Source organism: Balaenoptera musculus, chromosome 8 (assembly GCF_009873245.2).
Source record: "Balaenoptera musculus isolate JJ_BM4_2016_0621 chromosome 8, mBalMus1.pri.v3, whole genome shotgun sequence".
Lineage (NCBI taxonomy): Eukaryota > Metazoa > Chordata > Mammalia > Artiodactyla > Balaenopteridae > Balaenoptera > Balaenoptera musculus.
In genome coordinates this window covers 59,118,698-59,136,656 of record NC_045792.1, presented here as the reverse complement: position 1 = coordinate 59,136,656, position 17,959 = coordinate 59,118,698, and the positions used below count along the sequence as shown (strand labels likewise).

The following is a 17,959-nucleotide window of genomic DNA, read 5'->3' as shown; positions in this document are numbered from 1 at the left end:
TGAGTAAAGACACTCTCTAGACCTCAGTTTTTAAAATATTAATCTCTATTCAAAGGTGACTGTGGAATTAAAAGTGTAAAGCATCCAGCACAACCTTACTTTTAAGGAATTTCTCTTTCCTCTTGCTCCTTACCAGGAAACAAAATGATCCCAGAATTTTCCTCTGAGTTTATTTAAACACACTCATGGAGAATTTCACGTGGTAAAAGGCTGGCTGATGGGATGATTGGCTGTGGGAAAGCAGATCCTATTTCCTAAAGGGGAGGAAAAAAGGAGGCAGTTGTCATGAGATTGGGAGTCCTTTGAAAAACCTAGGAGTTGAGAAAAGAATCTAAGATGAGAATAGCTTAGATCTGAAATTAAAATGACTGATCCTTTGGCCCAGACAAAGAAGGACTCTATTTAAGTGGCCTTGAGAGCAGAAAGATTGAGTTTAGCCTAAGTCTAGCAGTAAAGAGAAAATGAATTAGGAAGGCTGATGACTTCTAAGGGAAAAAACGACCTGGAAAAGACCTTACGTTTAAAAACTACTTTGTTTTCTTGCATTGACCACGTGAGAGAGAGGGCAGGGAGGAGGTTAGGAATAAACTGCAGAGTGCTCGGTGGATCTAGAATTCCCCTATCCCAGTCCTTCATCTCCTGTTAGAGAAAGGAAACAAAGAAATGAGCCTACTGGGATGAACACACCCACACTACTATATATAAGATAGATAACCAACAAGGACCTGCTGTAGAGCACAGGGAACTCTACTCAATATTCTGTGATACCTATATGAGAAAAAAATCTAAAGAAGAATGAATATATGTACATGTATAACTGAATCACTTTGCTGTACACCTGAAACTAACACAACATTGTAAATCAACTATACTCCAATAAAATTTTTAAAAAGAAAAGAAATGAGCCGATTCAGGAGAAAACCTGTTCAGGGTAGTGGGCAACTTTCCCGAGTATTCGTTTTCAGACTTTTTTGACCATGAAAATATAATGTGCTTCTATTCTGTTTCATTTTAAAAATTAATGCTGGTGTGATAGCTTTTTAAGTGAAGTCTGAGGTGATCCACTAAGGGTCAGGACCTGCAGTTTAAGAGACTGCCTCACGGGCCACTGTGAGCTGTCTGAGGCAGCCTTCTCCATCAGTGAGAATGAGATTTATCCCAACTGACCTTTCCTCCTGTAGCATGCGTGAGAAGGCTGTTCGAGAGCTGCTTACGCGGCACTGCCAACTGTTGGAGACCCCTGAATCTTGGGCTAAGGAGATTTTCCTGACCGAGAAGCTTTGTGTGCCTGCTGAGTGGATTCATGAGGCCAAAGCAGTGCGAGCACACATGGAATCCGACAGGCATTTGGAGGCCCTCTATTTATTTAAAGCGGGGCACTGGAACCGCTGCCACAAACTCGTCATCCGACACTTAGCTTCTGGTGAGTGCTTCAGACTAGGGCCTGTGTCTCCTGGAATTACCCCCAATTCTTCCAGTCTCTGAGCCCATGATGAGTCAGGCCAGAAATGATGATCAGAACAGGATATGGCAGACTTGAATCAGATCACACTTTGTAAAAGCTCTCTGTGCAGAAGATGCTTGGTAAGGGTGAGGGGCGGGGGTCAACAGCAATATTGTTAACATTCCCATTTGCCATGAATATTCTTGATATTCACTAATTATGTTAAGCTCTTTGTTTATTTAGGGAGTTTTATTCAGCAACACCAGAAATATCTGTTTGGGAAACTGAAGCCAGAAATTCTTCACGGTTTTCTTAAGAGAATTTCAAAATATCTACTGTAATTCTCAAGTCTGACCCAACATAATTTTCCCTTTCTTCCTGTCTTAGATCTTTCTGCCATGTCCTTCCTCTGTGCACTTTTGGTCAATATTTTGTTTCTTCAGATGCCATTATTAACGAGAACTATGACTACCTGAAGGGGTTCTTGGAAGACCTGGCACCCCCGGAGCGCAGCAGCCTAATCCAGGACTGGGAAACATCTGGGCTTGTTTACCTGGACTATATTCGGGTCATTGAAATGCTCCATCATATACAGCAGGTACCTGAGTTCCTTAAACCATGGCCTAGTTTCCCCTTTCCCTGGCCCACAGAGCCATAGCGACCTCCAAAGGCTTGAGCAACGACTTGAAAAACTCATTGGCAGAGATAGCACTGTCAGTGCACGAGGGATATTTTGATGAAGCTAATTTGATGTAGCTACTATGACAGCTCTATCAAAACTTTAAAACGTTTTTTGGTGCTTATTGCCAAGTAGTGTGTACGATGGACATTCCTAAGGCTTGTCCATAGTCAGTCTCCTCCCCTTGTTCTCCCCTTTTCCCCTAGTTTTAAATGAGAAGCTTAGGGTTGAGAGATAAAGTAAGGTCAGAGATTTGGTGAGGATGTTTCATATAACATTTGGCTTGAAAGTAATTGATTTCTGTTGATAACAAAGCCACAGTTCCTGTTAATATCTGCGTAATTAAATGCTGATTCTTAGTTGGAGTCAGGAGACTTAAATTAAGTGCAGGTTTGGGCTCCACCTCTCACTGTGTGCTCTTAAGAAGTCAATACCATGTTTGTGAACCCAGATTTATGTAGATTTTTGGTGCTGTGTTAAAGCTTGCTAGTTACGTGGTTCACGAATGGTGATTTCAAGACTTGCCCAATCCTAGGCCCTGTACACTATATTGCCTTCCTGTTGTGTATAATTGCTAAGGTCTTGTCTTATCCTCAGCAACTAGGCTGGATGGTGGTGACATGGCACTGCCGGCCAGCTTCTTGGGTTTTCCCCTTCCTCACCTCACTCTTGTTTCAGAGTGTTGCATAGTCGGTCTATGGGTAGGATTGGAGTGATGGGAGCTCCTCTTGGCCTAATTGGTTTCTCTGCTTCTTTGTAGGTGGATTGCTCAGGTTATGAGCTAGAGCAGTTACATACCAAAGTGACCTCACTGTGCAACCGGATAGAGCAGATCCAGTGTTACAATGCCAAGGATCGCCTGGCTCAGTCAGGTCAGCCTCTCGCCTCCTCCCCCTTCCTGCCTGCTCATTGCCTGTCTTTATGATTATTATACCCACACCTCACCCCCAGTCCTTTGGTGCTTACTCTGCTCTTTTTCTCCAGACATGGCCAAACGTGTAGCCAACCTGCTGCGGGTGGTACTGAGCCTTCAGCATGCCCCTGATGCAACCTCCGACTCAACGCCAGACCCTCAGCGAGTCCCTTTGCGCCTGTTGGCCCCCCACATTGGCCGGCTCCCCATGCCTGAGGACTATGCCTTGGAGGAACTGCGCAGTCTCACACAGTCCTACCTGCGGGAACTGACTGTTGGGAGCCAGTGAGCCCCAGGCTCCCCGCACCACACTCACATGCCGATTCACACTCACTACACAGAGGTCCCCTACATTGAGTTGATTGGCACCATTTGCCACTCTTTGGGTTGGCCATGGAATCCACCCTCCCTTCCTGCTGCCCAAGCAGCAACCTCCAGTTGTTCACGGCTTTCTTAATACTAAACACAGCATAAGGGCTTTTGGAACCCCCAAAAAAGGATCCAAGTCTCTTTTTTTACCATCCTCAAGACTATTCTTTTTTTTTTTTTCCTTTCTTTTTTTAAATGGTCAGTAAAGCATCGGTAAAGCACCTTTGGCAGAGTTCCCCCACCCCCTAAGAACCAGGGAATGCTTTTCCTCCCTCAGCCATTCTGGATCTTGTGACTCTCGATGCCAAACTGCTACCCTACTCCTACTCCTGCCCTTTTATACTAGGACTTTTTAGAAGGAGTGGGACAGGTGATGGGACAAATGCGTTGACCTAGGACTGTCCTCCCTTAACAAGTGAATTCTCCACAGAAGGAAGGAGAATCTGTCTCTGAAGTAGGTTGTTGATTAACACTGACTTTTGGAGTCAGAAGAGGGTTGGACTGAATTAGGAAGCAGAACAGGGTCTTTCTGACCCATTTAGGGTAGAAGTGAGTGCCTGCCATGGAGGGATGGGGCTTCAAGGCTTGATTGTTCTTCCTGCCTTGAATGTTCTGTGAACACCAAACCTTCCCTGTGCAGGAGCTCTTGGTCACAGATCACACATCTCTGGGAAACTCCCAGAACTCAGTTTGGTGCCTGGTTTTCAGTCATCTTGCTCGGCCTCCTGTCTGGATTTGCCTGAAGAGTTTGGATGAAACATGGCAGGTTGAGTAGCCCTCCCTGTCCCTCCCACTCTAGCCCAGAGCATTTCCCACCCTCCATTTTCAGTCCCAGAAGGTGAAACCATCACTGAGGCAGGCAAGGATCTGGGCTTCAGGGGGAGGCAGGGGGCTTTTGCTACACTGCTGCCCACAGCTGTGGGGAGCCCCAGGTAACGGTCTGAGACTGCTGGTGTGAGGGCTGCCACAGACAACATGGCCATGCCTCCCTGGGTCTTTATGCATGAAGATTATGGGAAGGGTTTTATTAAAAAGTACATATATATATATATATATATATATATATATATATATATATATATATAAATGACCTAGATTATTTTCCTCTTTTTCTGAAGCTACTTTCTTAAAAAAAATAAATAAAATGAAATGTTTATAGCATTCCTGGTATTGGCTTTCCTTTTGTGGTTTTGAGCCTTCTTGTCCCAAGGAGCTTCATGGTGGCCTTGTTAAATTTGCAGTCTAAAGAGAGACTGGCCGTGGGTTAATGAGAGAATAGTTGCAGACTAGATCAAAGGCTAGGTTTATAAGGGTCAATTTTGGGGTGAGGGGGTTGAGATTATTGATGGATCCTGACTGCTGTACATTTATTTTTATGTGCTTAGATTCCTAGTGGGGAATGGGGCAGGGTCTCAAATTGCCCAGTGGTATATACTTAGTATTCAAAGCCTCTCTGCTCTGGGGTTTTTGTTTTTAAACCTTGGCACTTCACCTTTCAGTTTCCATTGTGTAAAAGAGATAATGATGCCTGACGTTGCTGCTTCACAGAGCTGTGCTTGAGAGGGATCAAATGAGGCTGATGAGTAGGTTGGTTGGTTGGTTGGTTGGTTGTGTTAAATTGAAGATAGCAATTTCCAATGAGGATTAGGCCAAAGATTTCTGGGACATCAATGAGATGAGCAAGCAGAGTGGGTCTTCCCAGTGGCTGGGGCTTCCCTTTAATTTGGGCCCCTAAGGATAAGGGTTACTCAGCTGGGAATCTCCCACCATTTCTGACTGACTGTGAACCTGAGCAAGTGAGTCACGGAGCATTTGCTGGACTTAGAGCAAAGAATTTGTTCTGCGTTCCTCACCAGAGGTGTTTTGTGAAAAGTGAGTGCTTTAGAAGTGGTTTGCCTTTAGAAATGTTAAGCACTGTGAATATGGGCAGTATTTCCTCTTAGGACAGGTATTTCCTTTAAAAAAAAAAACAAAAACAAAAAAAACCTCTAAGTCAAATATTTATCACAGCAGCTATTTGCGTCACAGAGAATAGACTTCCAGTTAAAGTGAACAATAAAGATGATAAGCGGTCTCTTCTATATTTCAAAATCCCATTGAAACATATTTTAAAAAATTTAAGTTTCTCAAAAATATAAAAATAAGAACCAGTTGTCTCAAAACTCAACAGAGCTGTGGAATCCACAACCTCATACAATGTTCAAAGTAAGTATTTCCTCAGCAGAATGCTGGAATAATGCCAAAATCAAAGTTAATAGAGGTCTGGAGATTAAATGTTGGATTAGCAGAGCCAAGACTTGCAGGCGTAGCTGCTCTTTTTTTAGATGTTTGACTCGTTTTGTTACTTTGTATTTCCAGGAAATTATTTCAGATTTTTTTTATTTGTTGTCTTTCAAAGAACCAGCTCTCAGACTTAACAGTTTTATTGGAGTTTTGTATTGTAGTATATTCATTTCTGCTTTAAACATTCATTTCTTATGCTTTCCTAAGGGTTTTTAAAAATCTTTTATTGTAGAAATTTTCACCCATGCAAAAATAAAATGTCTCAGTTTTTCAATCTTATTTAATCTTTACCCCCTTTCTTATTCCTACCCACGCACCCACCATGGTATTTCTTTCTTTTTTTTTTTTAATTTATTTTTGACTGCATTGGGTCTTCGTTGCTGTGCGTGGGCTTTCTCTAGTTGCAGTGAGCGGGGGCTACTCTTCATTGCGGTGTGTGGGCTTCTCATTGCGGTGGCTTTTCTTGCTGCGGAGCGCGGGCTCTAGGCACGTGGGCTGCAGTAGTTGTGGCACACAGGCTTAGTTGCTCCACGGCATGTGGGATCTTCCTGGACCAGGGCTCGCACCCGTGTCCCCTGCATTGACAGGCAGATTCTTAACCACTGTGCCACCAGGGAAGTCCCTCATCATGGTATTTCTAAGGGAAATCATCATTTCATCAATACCTAAGCATTTCTAAGATAAATTTTTATAAATATAATCACAATACCATTGTCGTACCTAACAAAATTAACAATAATTCCAAAATATTCACTAATAACTCTCTGCATTTTCGAATTCCCCAGTTGTCTCAAAAGTAAAATCTTACTACAGTTGATTTGTTTAAATTAAATCAGGATCTAAACAGGGTCCACACTTTGTATTTGGCTGATAAATCTCTTAAATCTCTTTTAATCTATTAACAGTTCTCCTCCTTTTTTAAATGCCCTTTATTTGATGAAGTACCTGGGACATTCGTCCTTTAGCATAGAGGGCCAGGGGCTTCTAGATTTGGCTGATTGTGCCTCTACCTCCCTTACTTGCTATATACCACTGGTTAGATCTAGACTAGGTTAGATTCAGGGTCCTTCTCATAGGTGGTGCTGTGTTTCATCACTACGGAAGACACTGTCTCACTGTTCCACTGTTAGTGATGTTAAGATTGTTGATTCAGGTGGTGTCAGCCTGATTCACCCTTTCTAAAGCTTCCATCAACCTTCCACCTAATAATAATCATGACCAAGATTCACTGTTTCATCATCGCACATTCCTTATCTTTTTATATGTGATGATTCAGTATTTTCAAAATAGAGACTTAAATCAGTTGTTGTTCAGGTACTTTTTTCTTTTTCTTTTTTTTTCCAAAATGGCTTTTTAAAAATAACCCACCAACTTTTAGAATTATTTTTTTCAAATTAACATTTTTACCCTAAAACACACTAAATACGTTATAAGAAATATTTCAACATTTTTTCAGGTAAACATACCAATTTTTCTGTAACTCTTCAGTCTACTCTATGTATGTGCTATTTCCATGTGTTTCGAAGCACTCTTGAATTTAGCCTTTATTTTGGCCTAAAGGTATTCTGCAAAATGTTGCTTTTAAATGTAATTTGAGGGTAAGACAACCTTGTGCCCCCAAAAGATTGAATAACTGCTGAAGAAAATGGTACAGAAAGAAAAATGCATCTTTTACCCCGACACCCATCCGTACAACATCTGCCACTTTTTTTTTAAAATAAATTTATTTATTTTATTTTTGGCTGTGTTGGGTCTTTGTTGCTGCGCGTGGGCTTTCTCTAGTTGCAGGGGCGGGCACTCTTGGTTGCGGTGTGCGGGCTTCTCATTGTGGTGGCTTCTCGTTGCAGAGCATGGGCTCTAGGCGCGCAGGCTTCAGTAGTTGTGGCTCGCGGGCTCTAGAGCTCAGGCTCAGTAGTTGTGGCACACGGGCTTAGTTGCTCTGTGGCATGTGGGATCTTCCTGCACCAGGGCTCGAACCCGTGTCCCCTGCATTGGCAGGTGGATTCCCAACCACGGCACCACCAGGGAAGCCCTGCCACTCACTCTTAAGTCTTGTCTTCCTCCTTTGTTTTTGTTTTGTTTTTTTTGGTTTTGGTTTGGTTTTTTGGCTGCGCCGCGTGGCTTGCGGGATCTTTAGTTGCGGCATGAGAATTCTTAGTTGCAGCCTGTGGCATCTAGTTCACTGACCAGGGATCAAACCTGGGCTGCCTGCATTGGGAGTGCAGAGACTTAGCCACTGGACCAGCAGGGAAAAGTCCCTACCTACTCATTCTTGATAGTCCTCTTGTTCTTTCATTTTTCAGTCCTTATTTATTTCTTAAATCATATTACATATACTTCTATGTTGTTTTTAAAAGAGGCAGTATAATTGTAGTATAGTGTAGTGTAGGGATGGACTCTTTACCCCAATTATGTTCAAATCCTGGGTCCACTGGAATATGCTATGGAATCTTGGCTAAGTTATTTCCTGTGCCTCAGTTACCTCATTTGTAAAATGGAATCAATAATAGTATTTACTTCATAGGGTGTTGTGAGAATTACGGATTAATATATGTTAAAGTGCTTAGAGCACTGCCCAAAATATATTAACTACTCAAATTATCATTATTATGTCCAATATCTGTGATCTCTTGCTTGTTTCTATGAGTGTTTTTGTTTCGGCTAACTCATTCATGATGGATTATGATTTTTTTAATATTTATTAATTTATTTGGTTGTGCAGGGTCTTAGCTGAGGCACGAGGGATCCTTAGTTGCAGCATGTGGGATCCAGTTCCCCGACCAGGGATCAAACCCAGGCCCCCCGCACTGGGATCTCAGAGTCCTAACCACTGGACCATCAGGAAAGTCCCAATATTTTTGATAACAGCTTTATTGAGATAGAATTCACATACCATACAATTACCCATTTAATGCGTACAATTAGTTTAGCTATATTCACAGAGTTGTGCAGCCATCACCACACAGTCAATTTTAGAACATTTTCATCCTCCCAAAAAGAAACCCCATAGCTTTCAGCCATCATTCCCCAACTTCCCCAGACCTACACAACCACTAATCTACTTCCTATCTCTATAGATTTGTCTATTCTGGACATTTCATATAAATGGAATCACACAATATGTGACCTTTTGTAACTGGATTCTTTCCCTTAGCATAATACTTTCAAGGTTCATCCATGTTGTAGCATACATCAGTACTTCATGCCATCTTATGGCCATATAATACTTGATTGTATGGACATACCACACCACCTTCTATTTATATATTTCATCAGAATCTAACACCATATACAAAAATTAAGTCAAAATAGATCAAAGACTTAAATGTAAGACCTAAAATTATAAAACTCTTAGGGACTCCCCTGGTGGTCCAGTGGTTAAGACTCCACACTCCCAATGCAGGGGGCCTGGTTTCAATCCCTGGTCAGGGAACTAGATTCCACATGCCGCAACTACAGGAGCCCACATACTGCAACTACAGGAGCCCGCAAACCGCAACTAAAAGATCCTGCATGCAGCAGCGAAGATCCCACATGCCGCAACTAAGACCCGGCACAGCCAAATAAATAAATAAATATTTAAACAAATAAATAAAATTATAAAACTCTCAGAAGAAAATAGAGGGTAAAATCTTTTTTTTTTTTTTTTTTTTAAGAAATCTTTTTTTTTTTTTAAAGCTGCGTTTTTTGTTGTTTTTTTTTTTTATAGCTACTTTTTATTTATTTATTTATTTATTTTTGGCTGTGTTGGGTCTTCGGTTCGTGCGAGGGCTTTCTCCAGTTGCGGCAAGCGGGGGCCACTCTTCATCGCGGTGCAGGGACCGCTCTTCATCGCGGTGCGCGGGCCTTTCACTATCGCGGCCCCTCCCGTTGCGGGGCACAGGCTCCAGACGCGCAGGCTCAGCAGTTGTGGCTCACGGGCCCAGCCACTCCGTGGCATGTGGGATCTTCCCAGACCAGGGCTCGAACCCGTGTCCCCTGCATTAGCAGGCAGATTCTCAACCACTGCGCCACCAGGGAAGCCCTAGAGGGTAAAATCTTAACAACATGGGATTTGGTAATGATTTCTTGGATATGACACCAAACGCACAGCAACAAAAGAAAAAAATAGACAAAATGAACTACATGAAGAATTTTTAATTTTGTTCATTCTAAAGACACTGAGTAAAAAGGCAACCTAGAGAATGGGAGAAACATTTGCAAATTATTTATCTGATAAGGGATTAATATCCAGAATATACAGAGGACTCAGAACTCAACAACATAAAGAGAAAAAAAAAAACAATTTAAAAATGAACAAAGGACTTGAACGGACATTTCTCCAACGAGGATATACAAGTGGCCAATAAGCACATAAAAAGATGCTCAACATCACTAATCATTAGGGAGATACAAATCAAAACTATGAACCAGATACCACCTCATATCCATTAGGATGGCCATTATCAAAATAACAAAGTAACAAATGTTGGTGAGAATGTGGAGAGATTGGAAGCCTTGTGCATTGTTGGTGGGAATGTATTCAATAAAAAGGTATGTCCGCTGTGGAAAACAGTATGGCAATTCTTCAAAAAATTAAAAACAATTACCATATGATCCAGCAATTCCACTTCTGGGTATATATCCAAAAGAACTGAAAGCAGAATCTTGAAAGGATATTTGAACATCCATGTTCATAGCAGCATTATTCACAATAAATGAAATGTGAAAGCAACCCAAGTGCCCATCAAGAGATGAATGGATAAGCAAAATGTGGTATATACATACAATAGAATGTTATTCAGCCTTAAAAAGGAAGGAAATTCTGACATATACTACAACATGGATGAAACTTTAGGACATTATATGAAGTGAAATAAGCCAGGCACAAAAAGACAAATACTGGGATTTCCCTGGCGGTCCAGTGGTTAGGACTCTGCGCTTCCACTGCAGTGGGCACGGGTTCAGTGATCCCTGGTCAAGGAACTAAGATCCCGCGGGCTGCGCGGCACAGCCAAAAAAAAAAGACAAATACTGACATGACTTCATAGAGACAGAAAGAAGAATGGTATTTGCCAGGGGCTGGGGCTTATGAATCTAAGTGTGTGTTTCTGAAGATATCTTGACTAACTCGCTAGGACCATAGTGCAAATAATGTTGATTGCTGTGCATTTGTCAATGTACTAGGTAGTTGCCTTGCATTATCAGGTACTTTCATTGTCTCATTTAATTCTTATCACAACTATTTAGGTGAGGACTGTTAATCCCACTAACCTGTTTGATAAAACTGAAACCCAGAGAGTTTCAGTATCTTACCCAGGTCAGACAGCTCATAGGACAGAGCTGAAAGTAACACTAAAGGCTGTGTTTTCAGGGAGATCAGCTCGGTGCTTTGTGACCACCTAGAGGGGTGGGATAGGGAGGGTGGGAGGGAGACGCAAGAGGGAAGAGATATGGGGATATATGTATATGTATAGCTGATTCACTTTGTTATAAAGCAGAAACTAACACACCATTGTAAAGCAATTATACTCCAATAAAGATGGTAAAAAATAAATAAATAAAGGCTGTGTTTTCTCTGCGGCCCAACACCACCCGTGATGTTTAAGCATAGGGAGAATACTGAGGCTCAGACTGGGATGGCTGTGGGATGGCAAGGATGTGGGCTGCATCTCCTGCTTTGTGGGGCCACCTGGAGCAGCCTGAGGCTTGGCACCCCTCTCACCAGGAGGGGAGCGCTTGCTTGGCACAAAGCACCCAGCCTAGACAGATGTGTTCAGTCCCTAACTGAGGGCACAGCTGACAGACGAAAGGGAGCCTCAAGAATTCAGTAATGATGACAGAGCTGGGAGGACAGTTACCATCCACTGGCCCTGTCCCCTCACACCTTTAAGCCCCAGTCTCTTGCAGATCCTGACCTGGCATCTCTGTACCCTCCAATCCCCCAAGCTGGGCCTGACCTGAGCGTGGGTGCTACCTTACAGAATTTGAATAATTCAGGTCCCAGTGACCTGAGGTGTCAGTTTCAGTTGCTCTGTTCCCATGGACACAGGTGTCCCAACTCAGTAATTAAGCTAATGAAAGGGAAGGGGGGCGGGGTCTGCTGTCCTGTGCCTCAGAAGGCTCAGGGCTGATGGAGCCCCTGTCCCTGTCCTGCTGAGAATGCGCCAGCCTCCCCCAGAGTCAGGTGTGGGGAAGGCCTTGAGGAAGTCAACGGGGCTGAAATAGAGGCAGGAGAAAGGAAGAGTGGAAAGAGGAAGACCAGAGTCAGGGAGGCAGAGACCAAGAAAGAGTTACAGAGGGACGGATAGCAGGAAATCGAGACAGAGAGGCTGAGTGAGAGGTAAAGGGGGTGGGGGGCGAAGAACAGGGCAGAGACAGAGGCCAGAAGAGGCAAAGACCAGCAGAGAAGGAGAAACAGTAGATGCCAAGGCCCAAGTACTAAAATCCCAGGGCAGGTACACATAGCAGGGTCAGGTAACTTGTAGGGCTGCAGGACTCCCTGGAGGGTAGTTGGACTCAACAGAGATCCCAGTCTTCCTTCTGACGTGCAGGGATTGTCCACACCATCCTTGCCAGCAGGGCCTGACGCTGCCGTAGGTCAGGCCAGGAGGCTCATATCCAGAGACCCGCCCTTCCTCTGGCTGCGGCAAGGCCATGGGGCTTGGGAGCCACCGCCTCAGCCTCAGCTTCTCTGTCTCCAGTCTGGGCCTCCTGCTCCTGCTCCCACTCCTGCCAGGTATGAAGCTCAGTAGACCAGCCCTGGCCTCTCTGGGCGTTGCTGCTGTTCCCATCCTCCCCAAACCTCTCTCCACGTGCTCTCTCTTCATTTCTGTGCTGGGAGCAAGCGCTATCTGGGGAGTGTGAAGGAGGGGGAGCTGAAGAGGGCAAGAGGGGGCTTGCCTGACTGGGGCGGGAGCAGTTGACGGGGCAGCTCCCAGGGATAGGGCTGGAAAAGCCAGGGGGACCAGATCACGAAGGGTGAGCTTGGGCTTTATCTAGCAGGCCTGGGGAGCCGTTGAACAGGTTTAAGCAGCTACTGGTCTAGTCAGATTCATTTGTTTAAAAGCTTGATCTCTCAGAAGTGTGGCAGGTAGTTAGAGAGGTGAGCCTGAGGTGGGAGAGCAGGAAGGAGGCTGTTGCTGCCGTGGTCCGTATGCAGGGAGGATGGGCCCAAGCTGGAGAGGTGATGAAGCATTCAAGAGCATTCAGCAGTATGACTGACAGGATGCGGGCACAGAGTGGTTTGCAGAGAGAAGGGCCAGAAGGGAGAGACAAATTACCAGATTTCCAGCTGAGGGCACCGGGGAGTGCTGTTTGCTGAGACGGGTAACACAGGACAAGGAACAGGTTTCAGAACACGGAGGGAGGAGGGACTTCCCTGGTGGTCTAGCAGTTAAGACTCCACGCTCCCAATGCAGGGGGCCCGGGTTCAATCCCTGATCAGGGAACTAGATCCCACAGGCCGCAACTAAGAGCCCACATGCCACAACTAAGAGCCTGCATGCCGCAACTAAAGATTCCGCACGCCACAAGTGAAAAGATCCCGCACGCTACAACGAAGATCCCGTGTGCTGCAACTAAGGCCCAGCACAGCCAAATAAATAATAAATTTAAAAAAAAATACATGGTGGGAGGAAACAGGTTCATATTTGGCCCTACACAGTTTAAAGTGCCTACAGGACATTTAGGACATTCAGGTCTGGAGCTCAGGAGAAAAATCTGGGCTGCAGAAAAAAGGAGACGAGGGCAAAGGACGGGATTCTGGGGAACAATACCTAAATCAAGGACTGAGAAAAAAAAAAGGACTGAGGACAATGGGATGTGTCACAAAACCCGGGGAAGAGTGTGTTTTCAGGAAGGAGGGGCCCATAGTGTCAGAAGCTTTGAAGACATCAACTGAAGTGCAGCTAGAGAAGCAGAGACAGGCTGGAGAGACTGGAAGGGGCAGGGCAAGAGGGTTCCGGATGCCTGGTTGAGAACTGGGACTCTTGCGGTCTGTTTGGGCCCCTCCAGCATTTGTTTTTTTGTTTGTTTTGTTTTGGCCACATCACGCGCCATGCAGTATCTTAGTTCTCCAACTAGGGATCGAACCCATGCCCCCTGCAGTGGAAGCGCGGAGTCTTAACCACTGGACTGCCAGGGAATTCCCAGCCCCTCCAGCATTTGTGGTGGGGCAAGCAGAATCCAGGTCCTTGGGAAGGGAATGGTGGGGAAGAAACCCATCAGCCTTGCTTCAGAAGATAATACCTACTCACACTATGGCCTTCACCTCATCTATCCTTGGAGGCAGGCCAGGGAGGAACTAGAGCCACAGGTAGAGAGACAGAGAACAGGGACAGTTAGACAGCTGTGAGACAGTGGAGCAGCTGACAGGGCCTCAGTCTTGTGCAGGGTACAGGTTGTGAGCCGAGGTCCCTGGACTAGGGTCTCAGATGGACACCCTTTCTTACTGGTCCCCCAGAGTGCTTCGGAGCCGAGGGCAGGCTGGCACACAAGCTGTTCCGAGACCTCTTTGCCAACTACACAAGTGCCCTGAGACCTGTGGCAGACACAGACCAGGCTCTGAACGTGACCCTGGAAGTGACGTTGTCCCAGATCATCGACATGGTGAGTTGGTTGTTGTACAGTCGTGGAGTGTGCTGGTGACAGTGTCAAGGAATGGGGGAATGGGAGACTGGGATTAATCTCCAATCAATTCTTTCCTGTAAACATTAGCATTAGCAACAATAACAGCTACCAACTGTTGGATCCTAACTGTTGGGTGCTCACAGTGTGCCCAATACTTTGCACACTTGAATCCATGCCTAGCAGAGATTACCACCCATGTAACTTCTGAGGAAACTCAGGCCCAGAGAGGAGAAGGACCTGGTAAGGTCACATAGCAAGGCTGGGTGGGAACTGAACTGTGTGGGCAAGTCAGGTTTGCGGGTGCTGACCAGAGCTCTGTAGGTGAGTGTGCACACACAGGGCAGGGTATTGTGCAGACGTCTGTCCACATCTATGCCCACTCTCTGCCCCCAACTAGGACGAGCGGAACCAGGTGCTGACCCTGTACCTGTGGATCCGACAGGAGTGGACAGATGCCTACCTACGATGGGACCCTGACGCCTATGGTGGCCTGGATGCCATCCGCATCCCCAGCAGTCTCGTGTGGCGGCCGGACATCATACTCTATAACAAGTACTGCCTGCCTTGGCCCCTCCCCTCTCCTACCCCTCCCTAGAGTTGCCCTTGGCTCTGGGGATGCACTTGTCCCCCCATCCTCCACATCAAACCCGGCTGCTATGGTGCCCTGGAAGCTTTCCCCCAGGACCCTTCTAAGCTGCCAGGAAGGTGTTGGCAATTGTGGCTGCATGGTGCAGTAGGGCTTCCTGACCACACACACACACACACACACACACACACACAGCGGCTCATGGCAAGGGCCTACTGGAGGGACCTCACAGCCCCTTGATGGCACCTCCACTTTAGGCTGTCTCAAGCCAACCCAGGCTGAATGTCTCCTAGGAATCCTCCGTGTGGTCCAGGGCCAATTCTGTATCTCTCGCAGAGAGGGTTCTGGGACACAAGTGCCTCTTTATGGCACTCTCCACCCTTTTCTCAGGGCACCCCAGGGCCTGCCTAGGGATTTCCTTCAGGGCTTAGCCCTCTGGAGTAGTCCTTTATGCCGCCTAAGCCAGTTCTGTGCTTCCCAGACAACACATCGCTCAGCATATTTTCCTCAGGGCCCCTCTAGGAGCTTTGCAGATGACACTCAAGGAAAGTCACCGTGCGCCCCGCACCAACTTTTGAGCTAGGTCTGTGTCTCGTTCTGGGCCCTTCAGGCGCTGGCCCCGCTAGGCCTCCAAAGGCACAGAGGGCCCTCTCTACCGCTCCCTTTGCCCTCTGTGCCACCCCCAGCAAGCCCGATGCGCACCGCTTTCAAGGGGCAGCCCTGACCTCCAAGGCCGCGGCGCCTCAGGGAGCCCCACCCCCTGCCCGCAGGGCGGACGCGCAGGCGCCAGCCTCAGCCAGCACCAACGTGGTCCTGCGGCACGACGGCGCCGTGCGTTGGGACGCGCCGGCCATCACGCGCAGCTCGTGCCGCGTGGATGTGTCGGCCTTCCCATTCGACGCGCAGCGCTGCGGCCTGACGTTCGGCTCGTGGACGCACAGCGGGCACCAGCTGGACGTACAGCCGCGCGGCGCCGCCGCCAGTCTGGCCGACTTTGTGGAGAACGTGGAGTGGCGCGTGCTGGGCATGCCGGCCCGGCGGCGCGTGCTCACCTACGGCTGCTGCTCCGAGCCCTACCCGGACGTGACCTTCACGCTGCTGCTGCGCCGCCGCGCCGCCGCCTACGTGTGCAACCTGCTGCTGCCCTGCGTGCTCATCTCGTTGCTGGCGCCTCTGGCCTTCCACCTGCCCGCCGACTCGGGCGAGAAGGTGTCGCTCGGCGTCACCGTGCTGCTGGCGCTCACCGTCTTCCAGCTGCTCCTGGCCGAGAGCATGCCGCCGGCCGAGAGCGTGCCGCTCATCGGTGAGCTCTGAGGGCCCGGGGTGGCGGGGGAGGGGGCCGGAAGAGGACGCCCGCAACCCGGGGCTGAAGTGCGCGGGTGTCCGCAGGTGCAGGAGTGGGAGCCGGACCGGCCTGGGTCAGCGGAGGGGCCCCGCTGAGCGTCTTGGGGTCCGGCCTCGTTCTGAGATTGAGGGGGAAGAGGTCGGCCCCTTCCAGGGAGAAGGGGCAGAGGAAGGAGTTGGTCTTTCCTCAGGGACTTGATGGAGGAAGGTCGACATCCCCAGTGTTATAATCACAGGCAAAACATACTAAGTACTCACTGCGTGTCAGGCAGTCTCCTAAACACTTGACGTTTATTAACTCAAGGAAGCAGCACCACACACCTGTGAGGAAGGTTCTATTATAACTTGCTTCAGATCATGCTGGATCTATTTAAGAGCGTGACTTTCACGGGATTGTGGGTGAGTCCAGCCTCCAGCAGTGAGGGGAACAATTACGGAGCAGGTAGCTTCTGAGAACCTGACGGGGGAATGCGGGAGAGGGAGCCCTTGGCCCTTACCTTCTTCCCGCTTCCATCCGTTGGGCTTGGAGGGTCCTGCGAGCCTTATGGGGGGATGAGCTCATTCCTCCTTGTGCTCAGGCAGTTGGGGAGCTCAGGCCCCCTGAGTTCTTGTTTGGGGCCTCAGTTCCCTTTCCCTCTGCTGCAGGAAAGTACTACATGGCCACCATGACCATGGTCACCTTCTCCACAGCGCTCACCATCCTTATCATGAACCTGCATTACTGTGGTCCCAGTGCCCGCCCAGTGCCAGCCTGGGCTCGGGCCCTCCTGCTGGGACGCCTGGCGCGGGGCCTGTGTGTGCGGGAACGAGGGGAGTCCTGTGGGCAGTCTAGACCTCCTGAGTCATCCCCCAGCCCCCAGCCTCCTGACAGAGAAGCTGGCCCACCAGCAGGCCCTTGCCGTGAGCCTTGGTGTCTGTGCCATCAGGAAGCCCTGCTGCGCCATGTAGCCACCATCACCAACACCTTCCACAGACACAGGGCTGCCCAGCGCTGCCATGAGGACTGGAAGCGCCTGGCCCGTGTCATGGACCGTTTCTTCCTGGGCATCTTCTTCTCCATGGCCCTGGTGATGAGCCTTCTCGTGCTGGTGCAGGCCCTGTGAGTCCCAGGGGTCTGCTGCAGCCACAGCACCTCCAGACGGGGATGGAATGGCCAGGCCAGGTGGTGGTTGGCCCTCAGGCCACTCAGTCTCTCTCCACTGGGCCTCAGAGCCTGGGACATCCTCTCTTCAGCGCTACTGACTTCACACACCAGAGGGAGTACTCGTTGTCTCTGTATCCTAACCTCTAAGGGGAAATCCAGAGCTTGCCACTCCCCTGATTCCTGCAGAGGAGGAACTCTAAGAAGGGTCAAGGTCAAAGGGCAGTCCTGGAGGGACAGAACTGAACTCCGGTGCTGAGTGTTCGTGCTTTCAGTGAGGAGAGTGCAGGTAGTACAAACAGAACGGCCACATTTCCTGTCTTCTCTTCCTTCCTCTGTGGCTGCTGTTACAGGGACTTGGTCTTGCCTGTCCCTACCTGGGGGCTCAGGGGAGGCAACTGGGAATTCAGGATTCCTGGTCCAGTTTCCAGAGCAGGAGGCCACACAAGGATTTGGCCCCAAAGTCCCGACTGATAATAAAGTGTGTGCCTATCACTTCCTCCATGTCCTCTCTTACCCTTAGGGCCCGTGGTGGTGGAACTTGGGGATCCAGCCTCTTAGGGACCTTTAGGACTCATGGATCAGAGCAG

General features: G+C 47.8%; 2 protein-coding genes across 10 annotated transcripts in view; both read left to right on the top strand.

Annotated features, from left to right (window-relative positions):
- Window positions 1-4,497, top strand: part of NUP98 (nucleoporin 98 and 96 precursor) — a 101,165-nt gene extending 96,668 nt beyond the window's left edge. For 7 of the 9 annotated variants that reach the window (XM_036859595.1, XM_036859597.1, XM_036859599.1 and 4 more), the window contains 4 exons: window positions 1,182-1,423; window positions 1,888-2,042; window positions 2,884-2,995; window positions 3,108-4,496. In XM_036859595.1, the coding sequence (XP_036715490.1) occupies window positions 1,182-1,423; window positions 1,888-2,042; window positions 2,884-2,995; window positions 3,108-3,325 (727 nt within the window). In that variant the 3' untranslated portion in view covers window positions 3,326-4,496. Of the gene's footprint in view, window positions 1-1,181; window positions 1,424-1,831; window positions 2,043-2,883; window positions 2,996-3,107 lie in introns of those variants that run through there. The other 2 variants (XM_036859596.1, XR_005020846.1) reach the window with 2 other exon arrangements.
- Window positions 4,498-12,309: 7,812 nt separating this feature from the next.
- CHRNA10 (cholinergic receptor nicotinic alpha 10 subunit) lies at window positions 12,310-17,352 on the top strand. The gene is made up of 5 exons (XM_036862596.1): window positions 12,310-12,406; window positions 14,132-14,277; window positions 14,696-14,850; window positions 15,655-16,187; window positions 16,874-17,352. Exons 1-5 carry the CDS (start codon window positions 12,325-12,327, stop codon window positions 17,329-17,331), a joined length of 1,374 nt encoding a protein of 457 aa, XP_036718491.1. The 5' UTR covers window positions 12,310-12,324; the 3' UTR covers window positions 17,332-17,352.
- The last annotated feature ends 607 nt before the right edge of the window (window positions 17,353-17,959 follow it).